The sequence below is a fragment of the Mandrillus leucophaeus genome, unplaced genomic scaffold (genome assembly GCF_000951045.1).
Source record: "Mandrillus leucophaeus isolate KB7577 unplaced genomic scaffold, Mleu.le_1.0 Scaffold146, whole genome shotgun sequence".
Lineage (NCBI taxonomy): Eukaryota > Metazoa > Chordata > Mammalia > Primates > Cercopithecidae > Mandrillus > Mandrillus leucophaeus.
In genome coordinates this window covers 3,046,409-3,062,318 of record NW_012101432.1, presented here as the reverse complement: position 1 = coordinate 3,062,318, position 15,910 = coordinate 3,046,409, and the positions used below count along the sequence as shown (strand labels likewise).

The 15,910-nt window shown below is 37.9% G+C and overlaps 1 protein-coding gene across 6 annotated transcripts in view; it reads left to right on the top strand.

Annotated features, from left to right (window-relative positions):
* The window catches only part of SPATS2L (spermatogenesis associated, serine-rich 2-like), a 171,899-nt gene that overhangs the window by 123,200 nt on the left and 32,789 nt on the right, over nt 1–15,910 (top strand). For all 6 annotated transcript variants that reach the window (XM_011974544.1, XM_011974543.1, XM_011974542.1 and 3 more), the window contains 2 exons: nt 8,767–8,973; nt 10,296–10,431. In XM_011974544.1, the coding sequence (XP_011829934.1) occupies nt 8,767–8,973; nt 10,296–10,431 (343 nt within the window). The remainder of the gene's footprint in view (nt 1–8,766; nt 8,974–10,295; nt 10,432–15,910) is intronic.

Below are 15,910 nucleotides of genomic sequence, written 5' to 3'. Positions count from 1 at the left end.
TTTTTTTGAGACAGAGTCTCTCTCTGTCACTCAGGCTGGAGTGCAGTGACATGATCTCAGCTCACTACAACCTCTGCCTCCCAGGTTCAAGTGATTCTCATGCCTCAGCTTCCCAAGTAGCTAGATTACAGGCGCCTGCCACCACTTCCAGCCAATTTTTGTATTTTTAGTGGAGATGGAGTTTCACCATTTTGGCCAGGCTGTTCTCGAACTCCTGACCTCAGGTGATCTGCCCGCCTTGGCCTCCCAAAGTGCTGGGATTACAGGCATGAGCCATCACACCCGGCCTCCATTGTTTGATTTTATAAACAATATTATAGTGAATATCTCTTGTATATAGATTTGTGTGAACAACCATGATTATTTCCTTAGCATATATTCTTAGAAGTAGAATTACTGGCTTCAAAGAGTATGAATAGTGTTTAAGTTTTTAGTATATTACCGTCCAGAAAGGTTGTAGTGATCTTATTGTTTTTACTTTTAAAACTGATTGGTAGGGGGATGGAACTTTTTAAGAAGTTTATTTTCCATTTATATTTCTTCTTTTGTAAATATTTAAGAACACAAAGATCAATTACCAAAGAACTACCAATTGTATTATCAGGTATCAAGTATCATAAAACACCATCACATTCACATAAGTACTTTTTCAAGAATGGTAGCATGCTTGAAGTAACATAGACATTAGCAATTTTAGACATAATTTTACAACAACGAAGTTATGCTTGGTTTCTTTATCAATTTTTTCCAAATAGAACTACTTTACAATACTTACTCAAGATCAGATGATGTGCTTTGTTGCAATTACCTGTGTATAGGAGACAATGAAACCATCTTAACTCAAAGGGTTAAAATAATTATTTTAGAACTATTCTATGTTTAATACATTCCTTTCAGTTAGGTTTGAATTCTTTTTTTTTTTTTTTTTTTTTTGAGACGGAGTCTCACTCTGTTGCCCAAGCTGGAGTGCAGTGGCGCGATCTCAGCTCACTGCAAGCTCCGCCTCCCAGGTTCACGCCATTCTCCTGCCTCAGCCTCCTGAGTAGCTGGGACTACAGGCGCCCGCCACCACGCCCGGCTAGTTTTTTTGTATTTATAGTAGAGACGGGGTTTCACCGTGTTAGCCAGGATGGTCTCGATGTCCTGACCTCGTGATCCGCCCACCTCGGCCTCCCAAAGTTCTGGGATTACAGGCGTGAGCCACCGCGCCTGGCCAAGTTTGAATTCTTAAAGTTAGATTTGAATTCTTTCTTCATTCTACCTATAAGTACATCAAGCTTTCACTAAAAAGTAAAAACTAAAGAGAAAAAAATATATATTTTCAGAAACTTTCAAATTTGAATACATACATGGCTGTACATATATAATGAAAACTTTTGAATCCAAGTTTATATATTTCCCCCAAGAGGAGGGTTTGTTTTCTTTGGCACTGCTAACAAAAACAACCAGCACAGTTCATTTATTGTATAAACTAAATCAAATTAAGGACAAGTAAGGTATATAAGTTGATACTAAGATTTAGTAACCAGTAAGTTGATAGTTTTCACTGCTGGCAAGAGTTAAATGTGAGAACAATTGCAGGCACTGCAGCTGAGAGTAAATGGTACAACTTGACTGAAAAATAATTTGATAAAGCATATCAAGAACAAGAGAAAGAAAGGTATGAATTTGTGTTGTCTTCGTAACAAATTCCCTTAAATTGTAGTAAATAAATTTTTAAATGTAGAAATCCACATTACTGAAGAAAATGAAAAAAGGGTATCCGTTTCTACAAGAAGGGAAGTAGATGGAAGGGGCTTTATTGATGAATCAGATGCTGCAGCATAGAATACAGAGGGAGGAGCTTTGGTGGGGAGGAAGATGATTGCCCTGCAGAAACTGGGGGAGCCCTGGGTTCAGAGTCAGCACATGGGATGGAAGGCACACTCAAGAAGAGGAGTATAAAGCAGAGGAATTAAATGAAAGTATTTTAAGGAACAGCCCACTATCCCCTTACCATCTGTTCCATTCCCCAACTTGTTCTTTTAGCTGCATAACATTTATCCTCAAGGCAAAAAGGGAGGAAGAGAGTGGACAGTGATCTGCAAGTATATTAATCACCTGTTAAAACAAAAGTCGAAACCCTTTAAAGGAAAAGAAGAAGATCTAGAGTTTCTCAGTGTGTCATCCAAAATGGTCAGTGTCCAATTTTAAAAATTACTAGACATGGGAAGGAGCAGGAAAATGTGACCTATAATGAAGAGAAAGGTTAGTTATTAGAAACAGACCCATTGACAACACAGAAGTTGGAATTAGCAGACAAGGATTGCTAATTAAAAATATGTTGAGAATTTTACAGAAAGAAATGATGGCTATGATGGATGAAGAGAAAGAAGATTTAAGTCATCAGATGTGCTTAGCAACAGTTCAGACAATGAAGAAGAAAGGATGAGTGAACTTAAAAACAAGTCAAAAGAAACTATGCAAACTGAAGAACAGAGAGAAAAAAAAGTAAAAGAATAAAACAAACAAAGCCAGAGCCTCAGTGACTTAAGGCACAGTATCAGGCAGTCTCACGAAGGTGTAATTGGAGTTTCAGAAGAAGAGCAAAGAGGAAATTTGGCAGGGAGAAAAGGAGGAAGCCATGAAGAAATGATGGACACAGTTTATCCAAATTTGATGAAAAACAACAAGCCTCATATCCAAGGTTCATTTCATAGTAATATGTTGTTTGATTGATCAAAAAGACATAACACCTCTAAATATATGTGCATCTAATGATTCCAGATCCATGAAGCAGCAATATATAGAACTAAAGAAAGTGACAAATCCAAATCCACAGCAATTGTAGACCTTAATATCATATTATTAATACCTGATAGAACATATAGATTAAAAATTAGTAAGAACATAGACGATTTGAACAATACTATCAAACAACTTGAACCAATTGATATCTATAGGACAACACACCCAACAATTTCAAGAGAATATGGCAGTTACTTTAAAAAAGGCCAGTTGCTGGACCATAAAATAAGTTTCAAATTTTAATGTACCATCTTAAGAGTGTGGTGTCTGAACACATAATTGAATTAACAATAGCAATAAGATAACTAGAAAATCTCTGAACGTTTAAAAATTAATCTTCTAAACAATCCGTTAGTCAAAAAGAAAATTTCACAAGAGATGTGAGAAAAATTTTGAACTGAATCATAATGAAAATATAATAAACCAATTTCCAGTATCAGGAATAAAATTGAATTCATTCATTTAAAAGCTAACAACAGGATATTATAAACAACTTTATGCCAATCCAACAACTTAAATGAAATGGACAAATTCTTAAAAAACACACCCTACCAAAACACACAAGAAGAAATAGAAAATCTGAATAACACTATACTTATCAAGGAAATTCATAATTAAAATTGCCAGGCCCAGATGACTTCATTAGTGAATTTCCATGAGCATTTGAGGAATAAATATGACTGCAATCTTAAACAGTTTCAGAAAATAGAAAGAAGGAATACTTCCCAACTCATTTTATGAGGCCAGCATAACTCATACCAAAACCTGACAAAGTCATTACAAGAAAAGAAAATTACAGAATATTGTTAATGAATAAAGAAGCAAAAATCCTCAACAAAACATTAACAAGTGAAGTAAACAATATATAAAAGTATAATACACCATGACCAAGTGGGCGTGGTTAATGTCAGGAACTCAACATTGATTTAACATTAAAAAACAATCAACATAATATTATTAATAAAAGAGAACAATAATATGATCATCTCAGTTTATAAAATAAATTCACTTGACAAAATAAAAACTTTCAGCAAAGAAGGAATACAAGAGAACTTCTAAAGTCTAATAAATATATGGAAACTCTACAGCTGTGTGATACCTGACAAAATACTGAATGCAGTTTCCCTGAGATCCAGAATAATGCAGGGATGCTCATTCTGCTTTGTAGTTAGGATTAATAAGACAAGGAAATAAGGTAAGGAATGACTGGAAAAGAAGAAGTTAGATTTCATCATCACTGTCATCATTGTGTTTGTAGAAAGAAAATCTTAAGAAACCTATCAAAAAATAAATAAATAAAGCTGCCAGAACTAATAAGGAAATTATCCAGGTTGCTAGATACAAGTTCAATATATTAAGAAGCATTTGTATTCCTGAACTCTAGCAACCAACATTTTGGAATTGAAGTTTTTAAAAATACTATAAACAATTACATAAAAAGTCTAAAATACCTAGGAATAAATTTGATTGTAGATGCACAAGACTCTAAGAACTATAAAATGATGCTGAAGCAAACTTAGAATCTAAATAAATGGCATAGTATGTCATGTTGAGGGTCAAAAGTCTCAGTATTGTTAAGATACCACTTACCCCCAAATTGCTTTATAGATTCAACACAAGACCAATGAAAATCTCATCATATTTTTTGTTGAAATAGGCAAATTGATTCTTAAATGTATATTAAAATGCGAAGGACCTAAGATAGTCAAAACAGTCTTGAAAAAGAAGAGCAAAGCTGGACATATATTACCTGATATTAAGACTCATTGTGTATTAATAGTTATAGTAACCAGGACAGTGTGATGGTGGTGTGAGAACTGGCAGCCAGGTCTGTGGAATGGAATACAGTCCAGAAATAGTCACGCATATAGTCAATTAATTTTCAACAAAGGTACCAAGACAATTCAATGGGAAAGGTCAATTAAGATTTACTCTGCTATCCTCTTACATTATTTTTTCACATTTTACATACTAGTTATTAAGGTCAGTCTGTTTCTCATTTATTGCCTATAAATAAACCAGAGCTGATACATTGTGTGCTCTCCATACGTGTCTGTTGAATCCTTGAATCAGAAACCAATGTGATACTCAGGACATTATATACCATTTGTGTATATATACAAAATTGGGATTTGGTAAGTGTTTTTAATAAAAGGAAGGCTCAAGTAATCATTAAATTCAAAGACACAAACTTCTAGGAGCCATTTTTAGATACATGGACAAGGATTAAATTAAAATGTATACAATTTGTATTGAAATCTAGGCAGATGGGATGTTTCCAGAGATAACTTTTCTTTCCATGATACAGCTACTGTGCTTCAAGTATTTGATGAATATTAGATAAAGACACAGCCAGAGACTCATCAGACTAGGCTCCCTACAACTGGAAGGGCCGTAAGCATGCATAGCACTAAAGTAACACTGATTCATTCATTTAGTATTTATTATGTATCTACGAGATACCAAGCACGTACAGTAATGATGAACAAGACATACATCACCCTGTCACCACTTTTCTCATATAGAAATTGCAGAGGATATTTTAAGTCTTCGTTAAAACAAATATCCTTTTCTAAAATATAAATTAGTAGTGATTACACACTGAAGAGCAACACTCTCACACTCCTTGTGTGTCCTATTAGTGTTATCCAATAGAAATTTAACACATACTACGTATATAATTTTATATTTTCTGGTAGCCACATTTAAAAAGTGTAAACAGGTGAATTAAATTGGGTAATATATTTTATTTAACTTAATGTATCAAAAATATCATTTCTACATGTCAATATTTTTTAAATTATTAAAGAAATATTTTAAATTTTTTATTTTGTACTAAATCTTCAAATTTCAGCATATATGTTACACTTACAGCACATCTCAAGTTGGACAAGCCACATTTCCAGTGTTCAGTAGCCACATGTGCCAGTGGCTGCCTTACTGGACACTGAGGCTTATGTGTGAATCAGCCTCCGTTGAGCTATAACCTGTTGGAGTTTACAAGTGGACTCCAGATAGATGGAGAGCTGATGGTATTTCTCACTATAATGTTAGAGGAAAGTCACTAGATACAGTGACTTTCTGTTAAAGCTCTATAACCCTCCACCAGTTTTCATCTGCAAGAGTCCCAGAGTTTTACTATATTTGAAGACAAGTCTGTACTGAAGTAATGCTGATTCATTCATTCAGTATTTATTATGTATCTACAAGATACCAAACACATACGGTAATGATGAACAAGACATACATGCATGTCATACATATATGCAAATATGTACAAGTGGTCTTGAAGATTTTAATGTTCAGTGATTCCACTAGCAATGAGACAGCTTTTCAGGACCTAAAAAAATATCTCTACTCACATTTCTCAATTGATATTTGTTTGGGGAATGTTGAAACGAACCAGTAGACCACATATCAGTTCTCTGATACACAAACAAAATGTTTTCGGCTCTAGGTTAATGAGCCCATGCTCATTTGCATGCTTGGCTTCCATTTAAAATTCTTTTGCATTTCATTACAATAATTTCTTCCCTCTGCTCTAGGGTCATTGTTTCCATTAAGTTAGAGTATAAATCCGCTTATTTTCAGGAATATGATCTCTTTACGACACTATACACAAAGATCTGTGTTTTAAATTTGATATGGTTTGAATGTTTGTCCCCTCCAGATCTCATGTTGAAATGCGATTTCCAATGTCAGAGGTAAGGCCCAGTGGGAGGTGATTGGATCATGGGGGCAGATGCCTCATGAATGGTTTAACAGCATCCCCTTGGTGATAAGCGAGTTCTTGCTCAGTTACTTCATGTGAGATCTGGTTGTTTAAAAGTATGTAGCACCTCTCCCCTCACTCTTTTGCTCCCATTCTCACCATGTGATATGCTGGCTCCCAGTCATCTTCTACCATGATTGTGAGCTTCCTTAGGCCCTCACCAGAAGCTGAGTAGATGTTGGCATCATGCTTCTTGTACAGCGTACAGAATCATGAACCAAATAAACCTCTTTTTCTTTAAAAATTACCCAGGCTCAAGTATTCCCTTACAGCAGTGCAAAAACAGCCTATCCCAGAATTCTCAATTTATAGTATCTCATCAAGACTGCCTCTCAACTGGGATTTAGAGAGGTAGTGACTTGGAACCAGTTTGGACATATCATTGTTTTAACACAAATGTTTATAGACTCAACATAAAATTAGTCTTTTATCTTTTACAGTAGGGTTTCTCAGGGTGGCTGGTACCACCCATCTCCACTCCAACAGAATCACCTGGGGAGGAGAAGCCTGGGCCCACGACTGAACTGGAATCTCTAGAAATGGTGTTTGGGAACTTGCATGTGTAATATGTACCAAAGGAAACTCATTTCACACTGAAGTTTGACAGCCAGTGCCTTATAGTGAAGTTCTACTTTAATATAACTAAGGATAAAATTGCATACTACCATTTGAATCTGTTTTATTACTGGAGGAAATGCTGTTTTCAGTACTTATATACTTTGTTTACTACCTTTGCTGAACACTTTGTGTACTGTGAGTAAACTTTTAAGGGTATTCATTCAGCTCATAAAAAGTATGTTGTGCTTTCTTGATACATAAGTTATGAATGATGGATTCAACTGAAGTCTAATTATATTGATCATGAATGGACTAATGTCTAAAATCAAATTGACTAGGACCTAGATCATATTCCTTTGTATTTTTTCAAGTGTAGTCTCTGTGACTGTGTCAGGTAAGATTTTCATTGTATTTTACTTTTTTCTATGAAATTGTTTCGAATGTACTTTAATTCAATCATAATTCTACAGAAAGCCATTGAGCCAGACACAAGTACCAGGGCTTCAAAACAGAACTGGACTCAGTGTTGGCCCTTGGAAAGGTTGCAGCCCCTGCAAGGCAGGGGTGAGGGGCAGATACGGAAGCCTTGTGTTAAAACATAAAACCATGGTACCATGGTTTTAAGTAAAGCAAAGCACCATGAGAGTAGAGAGTAGCAGCGCAAGGGTGACTCTCTGAAAAGGCTGGGCATTACAAAGATGACTGTGTTCTGTTTGAGTGCAAGCCAGTCAGCCAGACAAGTGAAGACATTCCCACAAGGTCATCCAGGACATAAGGAATACCAGAACTTGGTTTTCCTAGATCCAAACTGCACTCATCAAGCTTTCTACAAGAACCTGGCCTTCAAAAGCACACTGGCTTCCCTTTTCTCACACCCAAAACTTTCTCTGGTAGTAAGCAAGATGTTAAGGGTGATACATTTCCTTTTCAGGCCACTAACGTGCCATTTAATTCACTCCAGCAATAACTAAATAGGAGCCTACCTTTAAAAGATGCCGAAAGCAACATCCTGCTAATTTATTGCCACATCTATTACATCTCCAGAGAGAATCTGACTCCCTAGATTTTAAATATAGTTGAGATATTATGATGACGTTTTCTGATTTAAGCCCTCCATAAATTAGATGCAATGATTATGGTATCTGTTGTCACTTCATTTTTGCTCTATCTCCAATCACTCTTCTGCCTTCATTAATTCCGAATAAAATATCACAAGACATTAATGTAGCACTTGGAGATAGGAGGGCTACATTTTTATAGCCTCAATATGAAATTGTACTTAAAGACTCATAAGCCTTTACTGGAATAGCAGGGGGGAAGAGGCACTGCTCATCTACTACAGCCCTCTTAGTAACCTTCCTGGATGGTTATGGATGAGGAAACTAGGGCTCAGAGATGCCCAGGGTCACTCTACAAGTAATTACCAGAGCCAAAACATGCCCAAGTCTTCCTACTCAAAATACAAGGCTCTTCTAGTACACCCTCTAATCTTCTGGGGATTATTTTAAAACAGTTTTCTTGACTGTTTGCAATGAAAGGCATTATTGCCAACTTGTAAACAAAAACAAAAATCTTGGCATCCTCCATCACTTTATCATCAGTGTTTTTAGTTTATCACTTCACAGTCATTATTTGGTGTTTTCTTACAGAAGGCAACAGACTACTGCAACAGAAACTATCCTTAGATGGGAACCCCAAACCTATACATGGAACAACAGAGAGGTCAGATGGCCTACAGTGGTCAGCTGAGCAGCCTTGTAACCCAAGCAAGCCTAAGGCAAAAACATCTCCTGTTAAGTCCAATACCCCTGCAGCTCATCTTGAAATAAAGCCAGATGAGTTGGCAAAGAAAAGAGGTAAAGTGATTTCTTTTGCACAAATGATTCAACATATTTTGCACATACAGAAGAGTGCCAGAGTGACAGAACTTTCCAAAAGATGCTGCTTAGTGAAGACAGATGCACATGAAATTGCATTTTTTTTTTCTGTGACCCACATAGATGGAAAGGCAGATGTGATTCCTCCCATGTAATCAAAGGTCTTGAATATTTAAATGGAATTACATCTCCTTTCTCTGCCCCTCTGAGACCATCCTTCTTGTAGGCATGGATAAACTTGCACCACAAATACCTTCCATCCTAATATCTTATAAAGCAAGTGCTCATGCAGGAGCTCTTTTAAAAATGTAACTGCTGAAAGGGACTCATGTTTCCCTGATACGCAATTGCGTGACTTGCATTGAACAAAGATGAGTCTGGAGGCTGGTATATGTTCTTCAGATATGGTCTTCCCAATGTAAATTCAGTTCTGTGTTAGAAATTACACACAATGTAACATTGAAAGAGGGTTTTATATTTGACATGCTGGATTTTTATGATTTTTCTGAGCTTGGATATACTTGATACATGACTGGTATTAAAAATGAAAATCACTTCCTTTCTGATTCCCAGAAGATTAAATACTGTTCTTTTCATTCAGCCTCAGTTGTATCTGATTTCCTTGGCTTTAGTTTGATCTCCTTTCTCACTTTTCTTGAGGGGGATTTCTTTCTTCTACGAAACATGGCCTGATTGTGATAAGTACAATCTGCCTGTTTGTGATACGCTATCTGTAGACCCTGGTGACAGTTTCAGGAAATCAGGCGAGATGGGCACCCATAGAGCTATTTTCAGTGCTGCTGCTCTAATTACAGACCTGGCTTCAGATGATGGCGCCAGTGCCAGTGTACCTGGCACTGATGCCCCATCCTCTCTCTAGCTCATTTGTACCTCTCCCAGTCTCTGTGTCAATTTCCTCTTCCAAAAGCCCTGCTGGCTTTTAACCATGCAAAGTGGTGTTTATAGAGAGAGCCAGCAGCACAAATGGTCTTTAGACATATCAGATTCTAAGGCGCTGCAATTTGTGATAGAACATAATGATCACAGCCTCCTTCCAAAGAGTGCAGGAGACAAGCGTACCCCAGATGGCCCAGCCAGAGACCCCACTGGTGAAACCATAACAGCCTCAGGTGCCACGCAAACCACCCACACTGGGTTACAAACATTCTCCTGATGGAACTTTTACTAGATGAAAGATGAGTCCATTTTTCTTGGTGGTCTTATTGCTTTGTTTTGTCATTTAGCTTACAAACAGAGGATAAAATACTCAAGTTAATAATATTTTTTGACATCAATTTTAGGCCCAAATATTGAGAAATCAGTGAAGGATTTGCAACGCTGCACCGTTTCTCTAACTAGATATCGCGTCATGATCAAGGAAGAAGTGGATAGTTCTGTGAAGAAGATCAAAGCTGCCTTTGCTGAATTACACAACTGGTGAGTGATTCAACGTAGGAACTATAAATTTGTGATGCTTGAGCTGTTCCAACAGGTAAAAGTATCAGATGGAATACGTTGTTTATTTAGTACATAAACATCACAGAATAACTCTCCAGCAGATTTTGTTAAGCCCTGCAGGCAGTAGCATGTATCTTGGGAATATAAAAGAAGATAAAGTATTTGAATAAAAAGAAACCTGATAGACATAATTCACTGGAGTTTGAAGTTGGCCCAAAACTATATGAATGATGTAGAACAAAACCTCAACAAAGAATAAAACCTCAAAAAATAATATTTTTGACAAATCCCTGGAAGGCTAATATCATGAATACTACTAGGAAGACAAAATATTTTCCAGCACTATAATTATAAAATAAGAATTCCCTTAATGAAATTCAGAAACATCTTATATAAGCTTAGCGACAGAATCCCATTCTTGGGGAACTTTAAGACTAGAATTTAAACATGGTACATCAATATGGTTTTGGTCCTGCCTTGCCCTTCCCTGCTACTGATTTTGATGGAAAATGTTTGAACCGTGTATATTTGCTCATGTCCACAATTGAAATGATACATCTGTTAATAAAGGTTTAGTTATTATCAGTAGAAAAATGTTCTCAGCGTATCAGTTAGGTCTCTTTCATTTTGGAGTGGCAGAAATCAAGTCACACTAGTTAAAGACAAAAGAGAATTTATTGGCTGATATACATGAAAATTTCAGAAGGTTCCTCCAGACAAATTTGGCTCTAACTCCTCATTATGTTATCAGGACTCAGTCTGTCTCACCCTCTCTCCTTCCTGTCTCTCCTGGTGCCTCCCAGAGTCTCCTAGCTCTCTCCATTCTTGGCTTTTTTCTTAGGCACCATCTCTCCTTGTGGCAGCAAAGAGGACCCCCTCACAGCTGCCAGATTACATAATCCTTAGCCCCTCTGATGATCTGAGAGACGGCTTGGTCTGAAATAGCAAAAGTCCAAGGGTTGGCACATATCCGTCATGCCCAAGTTCATGTAACATATTCCCTATCTCTCATTGGCCTCCCGTGATTCTAGAATTTGATCACTACTTCTGTATGTTTTTCCTATTCCAAGTCCTTGCTTTGACATTGATGTGCTTTTTAGCAGAAACTATGGAGTTGTGTAAAACTAAGAATTAAGCTTAACACTAATCTAAAATGCATGAATTTTAAACCATCTGCTATGTATCATATAAGATCCTAAGGGTACAGAAGACACCAGGAACTTGAAAGAAAACTTTCTCCTTCAGTTATCATTCAGCCTCTCAGAGGCCCTCTGAGGGGAGGATTCATCTGCCTTCCCCCATCCCCAGTCGTGGCATCTGGATGTCACCGTAAGTCTTCTCTGTTTGATCATATTGTTCAAAGCAACTCCAAGAATATGTTTGAGTACTTAGAGAAATTAAAGATGCTATACAAATGAAAATTGTTATTACTATTATTTTATAGTTTTATAACTTTCCAATCTATCTTTAGGTAAGTTACCTTAACACTTAGAAGTACACCCAGCTTCCAGGGCTGTTCTCTAGAGCCAGGGTCTAGAGACATGGGGCCAACTAGTAACTATCCTAAGCATTATGGCCGTAAGGTGTCTGTGCACTACCCAGCTCTGCTGTTGCTGCTCAACGGCAGCCCTAGATAATCAAAAAGGCTGTGGGCCAGATTTGGCTCATGGGCGTCATAGTTTGTCAACCCTGTCTAGAGGCATTAGTTAGCTGTTCAGAGAAGACCACTCCATCTTACTCTTTAGTGTGGCCTTTTCGAATAAACTCTTCCTCTGAGCCCTCTGTGTGATACCTTCCATCTGAGTGACTCATACACTAATTGACAAAGTATAACAATGCCCTCAAATTACTTCCCTCTTCTCCAGCTGCTCTGAGTACTTCTTATTTTATTTTATTTCTTAGTAAAATGAACATCACATGGGTCATGAGACATCTTGAGATTTATAACAGATTCTGTGAGAGTTTTACTCCTCAAGAGCTGAAAGCGTGGGGCCAGGAAAGTCAGCACCCGAGGAAATTGTATATTTTTTCTCTGCTTGTAATTCATGTTGTGTTTTAAACTGATGGAAAGAATCACTTCTGAATGAGTGCTGCCAAGTAGTACTGCTGTTTAAAAGCCACCTACTTAACAAAATGGCACTTTTTCTGCAAACCGAAGAAGACATTTAGATCAACCATTTTTGGTATGCCATTGCTATAAAATGAGTAAACACCAGCACTTATTTTCTGATCTAATCTTTAATAAAAATGATCCCACAATAATTGCATAAATGTTAACTTAAAAATAAAACCAAAGTGCTTTTTAAAATCAACTGTGCATGTCTGCCAAACAGAAAAAGCTTGCCTGTGTTCCAAATGAGCTTGCAGCCCAGCAAACATGGTGACGTACTTGAATAAAGCCTCCCTCTTGTTTTCTAAGGGGAAGAAAATGAATTTTAGGGTTTGTGGTGCTCTTGAAATATCAGGTCACAAAATTGAAGACGGCAGCTTAGAAATTTTTTTTTAATGAAATTTTCCTATTGATGGTGAAATCCTGCATTCGAAGCATTATAGAAAACTTTGAGTGAACTGTAGGTGTATTAGAATATACTGATTTTAATGCGGTTGTAGCCTCAGGATTACATCATGAGGCATATCTAGATTTGGAGAACATGGGGACAAGTCCTCTAGTGATTTCCAGAAAGAGTGCCAGTTCTGAGAGAGATGTCACTGCTTATAGTGCACAAGCGACATAGATGTTACCTTCCATTTCCAGTTCCTCTTCTACTCTGCTTGCTTTGGGCCACCCAGTTATCCTAACTACAACGTACTTAATAAGCATGTCGTGTAGTTTAGAACCGGACACTCGGGTCAGAAATTCTAAATGTTCATTTTGCTACCAAAAAGTGCCAGCATAAGGACCTGAGTCCTGCTTGACTAAATTCCCTGAAAAGTACTGCTGGAATTCATGAGAATGATGATTTTGAGAGGCTGGGAGCAAGCTGTTGTTTGCACATCCTCAATACCAAGCAAGCACACATCAAGGTAAAATGAACGAAATGATCTCTCTTCCAACCGAGCTGTGAAGAATATTTTGTTCAGTACAGTTATTGAAGAAAACCACTAACTAGCTAAAATGTAAAATCAAGTTGTCCTTTAAGCAGGATGCAGTTACGTAGGCTACATTACCGTAACAGAACATTCTCATTTTCCCAGGAAGAATTAGGGATTTGCGAGGGGAACAGAGATGACACAATGCCCTCACAATACATCTTAACAGAAAATAAATTTTGCGATATGAGCATCTGTGTGAAAAGTCACATCAGGAACTAACATGAAACAGCTGGTTTCTTTTCTATATGATTGGCCTCCTACCACAACTGGAAAATATTCATCCTTTGGAATCATAGCTGCCAGATTTAATTGCTTTATATGCAAACTACTCTAGCTTCTCATCACAAATCTGTGTGTGTCCAAGTTGATTGTGAAGGCTTAAAATGAGCAATAAAACATTAAATCCAAAAAAAAAAAAAAACATTGAGGAAGGAGAATAATACTTGATAGTTCCACCATATGCTAGGGGAAAAAGTGTTCCAAAATAGAGCTGTAAAAATTCTGTTAGGTACTATTGTCAATTTAACATCTAATTAAAAGCACTCTAAGAAAATGGAAGACAGGAATGAGCCAATGGGGTAGCGTGTGTGCTAGGCGTGGGGAGGCGTAAAGAGGCTGCAGAGAATGGGGGCTGGAGGGAGCAGTCCTTTTAGCAGCTTTGTTTTCCAAGAGGAAAGGGAAATCTGTGAAAGCATGTGTTCTGTACCAATGGGCCAGAAATGTTCCTATGCTTTGTGTTTACTTTTCCCAAAGCAATGCCAGGTCTGGCCCAAGCAGAATTTCAAAGTAGGTCAGGAGTCTCAGCTGCCCGCACCCTGAGCCCTGGCCCACTTACCCTTCCTCTGCCAATTTTCCTGCATCTTAAAAGTTTTCTCCTTCCCAACAGACAGGGTGAACCTCCTGCTGCCCCCTACAGGCCAGGGCTCCTCATCTCAATCAATATAGGTGTTTAGAGTGGTGTCTCCATTTCCCTTTTCTCTTTTTTTAACTATGAAAACTCAATTATCTTATGTAACTACTAAACTCATTCCTTTGATAATCATGTATCCTTCCTCTCAAAGTGATACATTTGCATGCTAACAAATGCTCTGTTGAGACTCTCTAACCCAGCCAAAAGAATAACTCTAAAAGTGAGAATGTGGCAGGGGAAGGTGGCACACACCTGTAATCCTAGCACTTTGGGAGGCTGAGGCAGGAGTTTGAGACCAATCTGGGCAACACAGGGAGACCCCGTCTCTACAAAAAGAAAAAAAAGTAGCTGGGTGTGGTGGTTTGTCTGTAGTCCCAGCTACTCGGGAGGCTGAGAGGTGGGAGGATCACTGGAGTCTAGGAAGTTGAGGCTGTAGTGAGCCGAGATCATGCCACTGCACTCCAGCTTGGGCAACAGAGTGAGACCCTGCCTCAAAAAGTAATAATAAAATAAAAGTGGGACTTTTAGGCAGAAGAAAAAGCTATTTTGAAGTACGTTTATCTTTCTCATCCCTCAAATCCTTCTCATCTGCTACTGAAGCCCTCCCTGTTAATAGCCAAGCAAAATCACACACAGATTATCAATGTGGTCAACAGGTGGCCTCACATACAAACCAGATGTCACCATTGACACTTTAAATATTGTGCATTTTCCCCAGGATGTGATCTTGAAGTCTCCCATATGGGAAATTGCCAGTGGCACTGTTGAGTATCAGAACCACCTATGTAACCATATGTCCCATATTCCCAGTTTGCTCTCCTCGGATATCCAGACAATTTTAAGTTGTTGAAACATATATCCTTGAAGCCCCTTTAGTTTGAGTCCAAGTAAGGCCATCACTTTTGCAGGTTTTTCACAGCTGATTCTTGCCATGTTGATTGGTTGTTTTTGTTTTTTTTCCCCTGCCCTTATTCTCCAAATTTTAGCTGCTTTCGTGTGACTCCTGGCTTTCCAAACAATGATAAACCCTGGCTTTTCTTTGGGTTTTTTATGTGTTCTCTTTGTGAACAACTTAACATTAAAAGATGATGTCTATATATTAGTATCTACTTCTTTGCATACCAAAGTATATGTGTGTACATTATAAATAAAAAGTCAGAGCTTTATAGTCCTCCCTTGCCTAAGTGCCACCCCCAGAGATACTGACGGTACCAGGCTTTTAAAAACAACAGGCTGGGCACGGTGGCTCACGCCTGCAATCCCAGCACTTTGGGAGGCTGAGGCAGGTGGATCACCTGAGGTCAGGAGTTCAAGACTAGCCTGGCCAATGTGGTGAAACCCTGTGTCTACTAAAAATATAAAAAATTAGCCAGGCATGGTGGCATATACCTGTAATCCCAGCTACTCAGAAGGCTGAGGCAGGAAAATCACTTGAACCTGGGAGGTGGAGGTTGC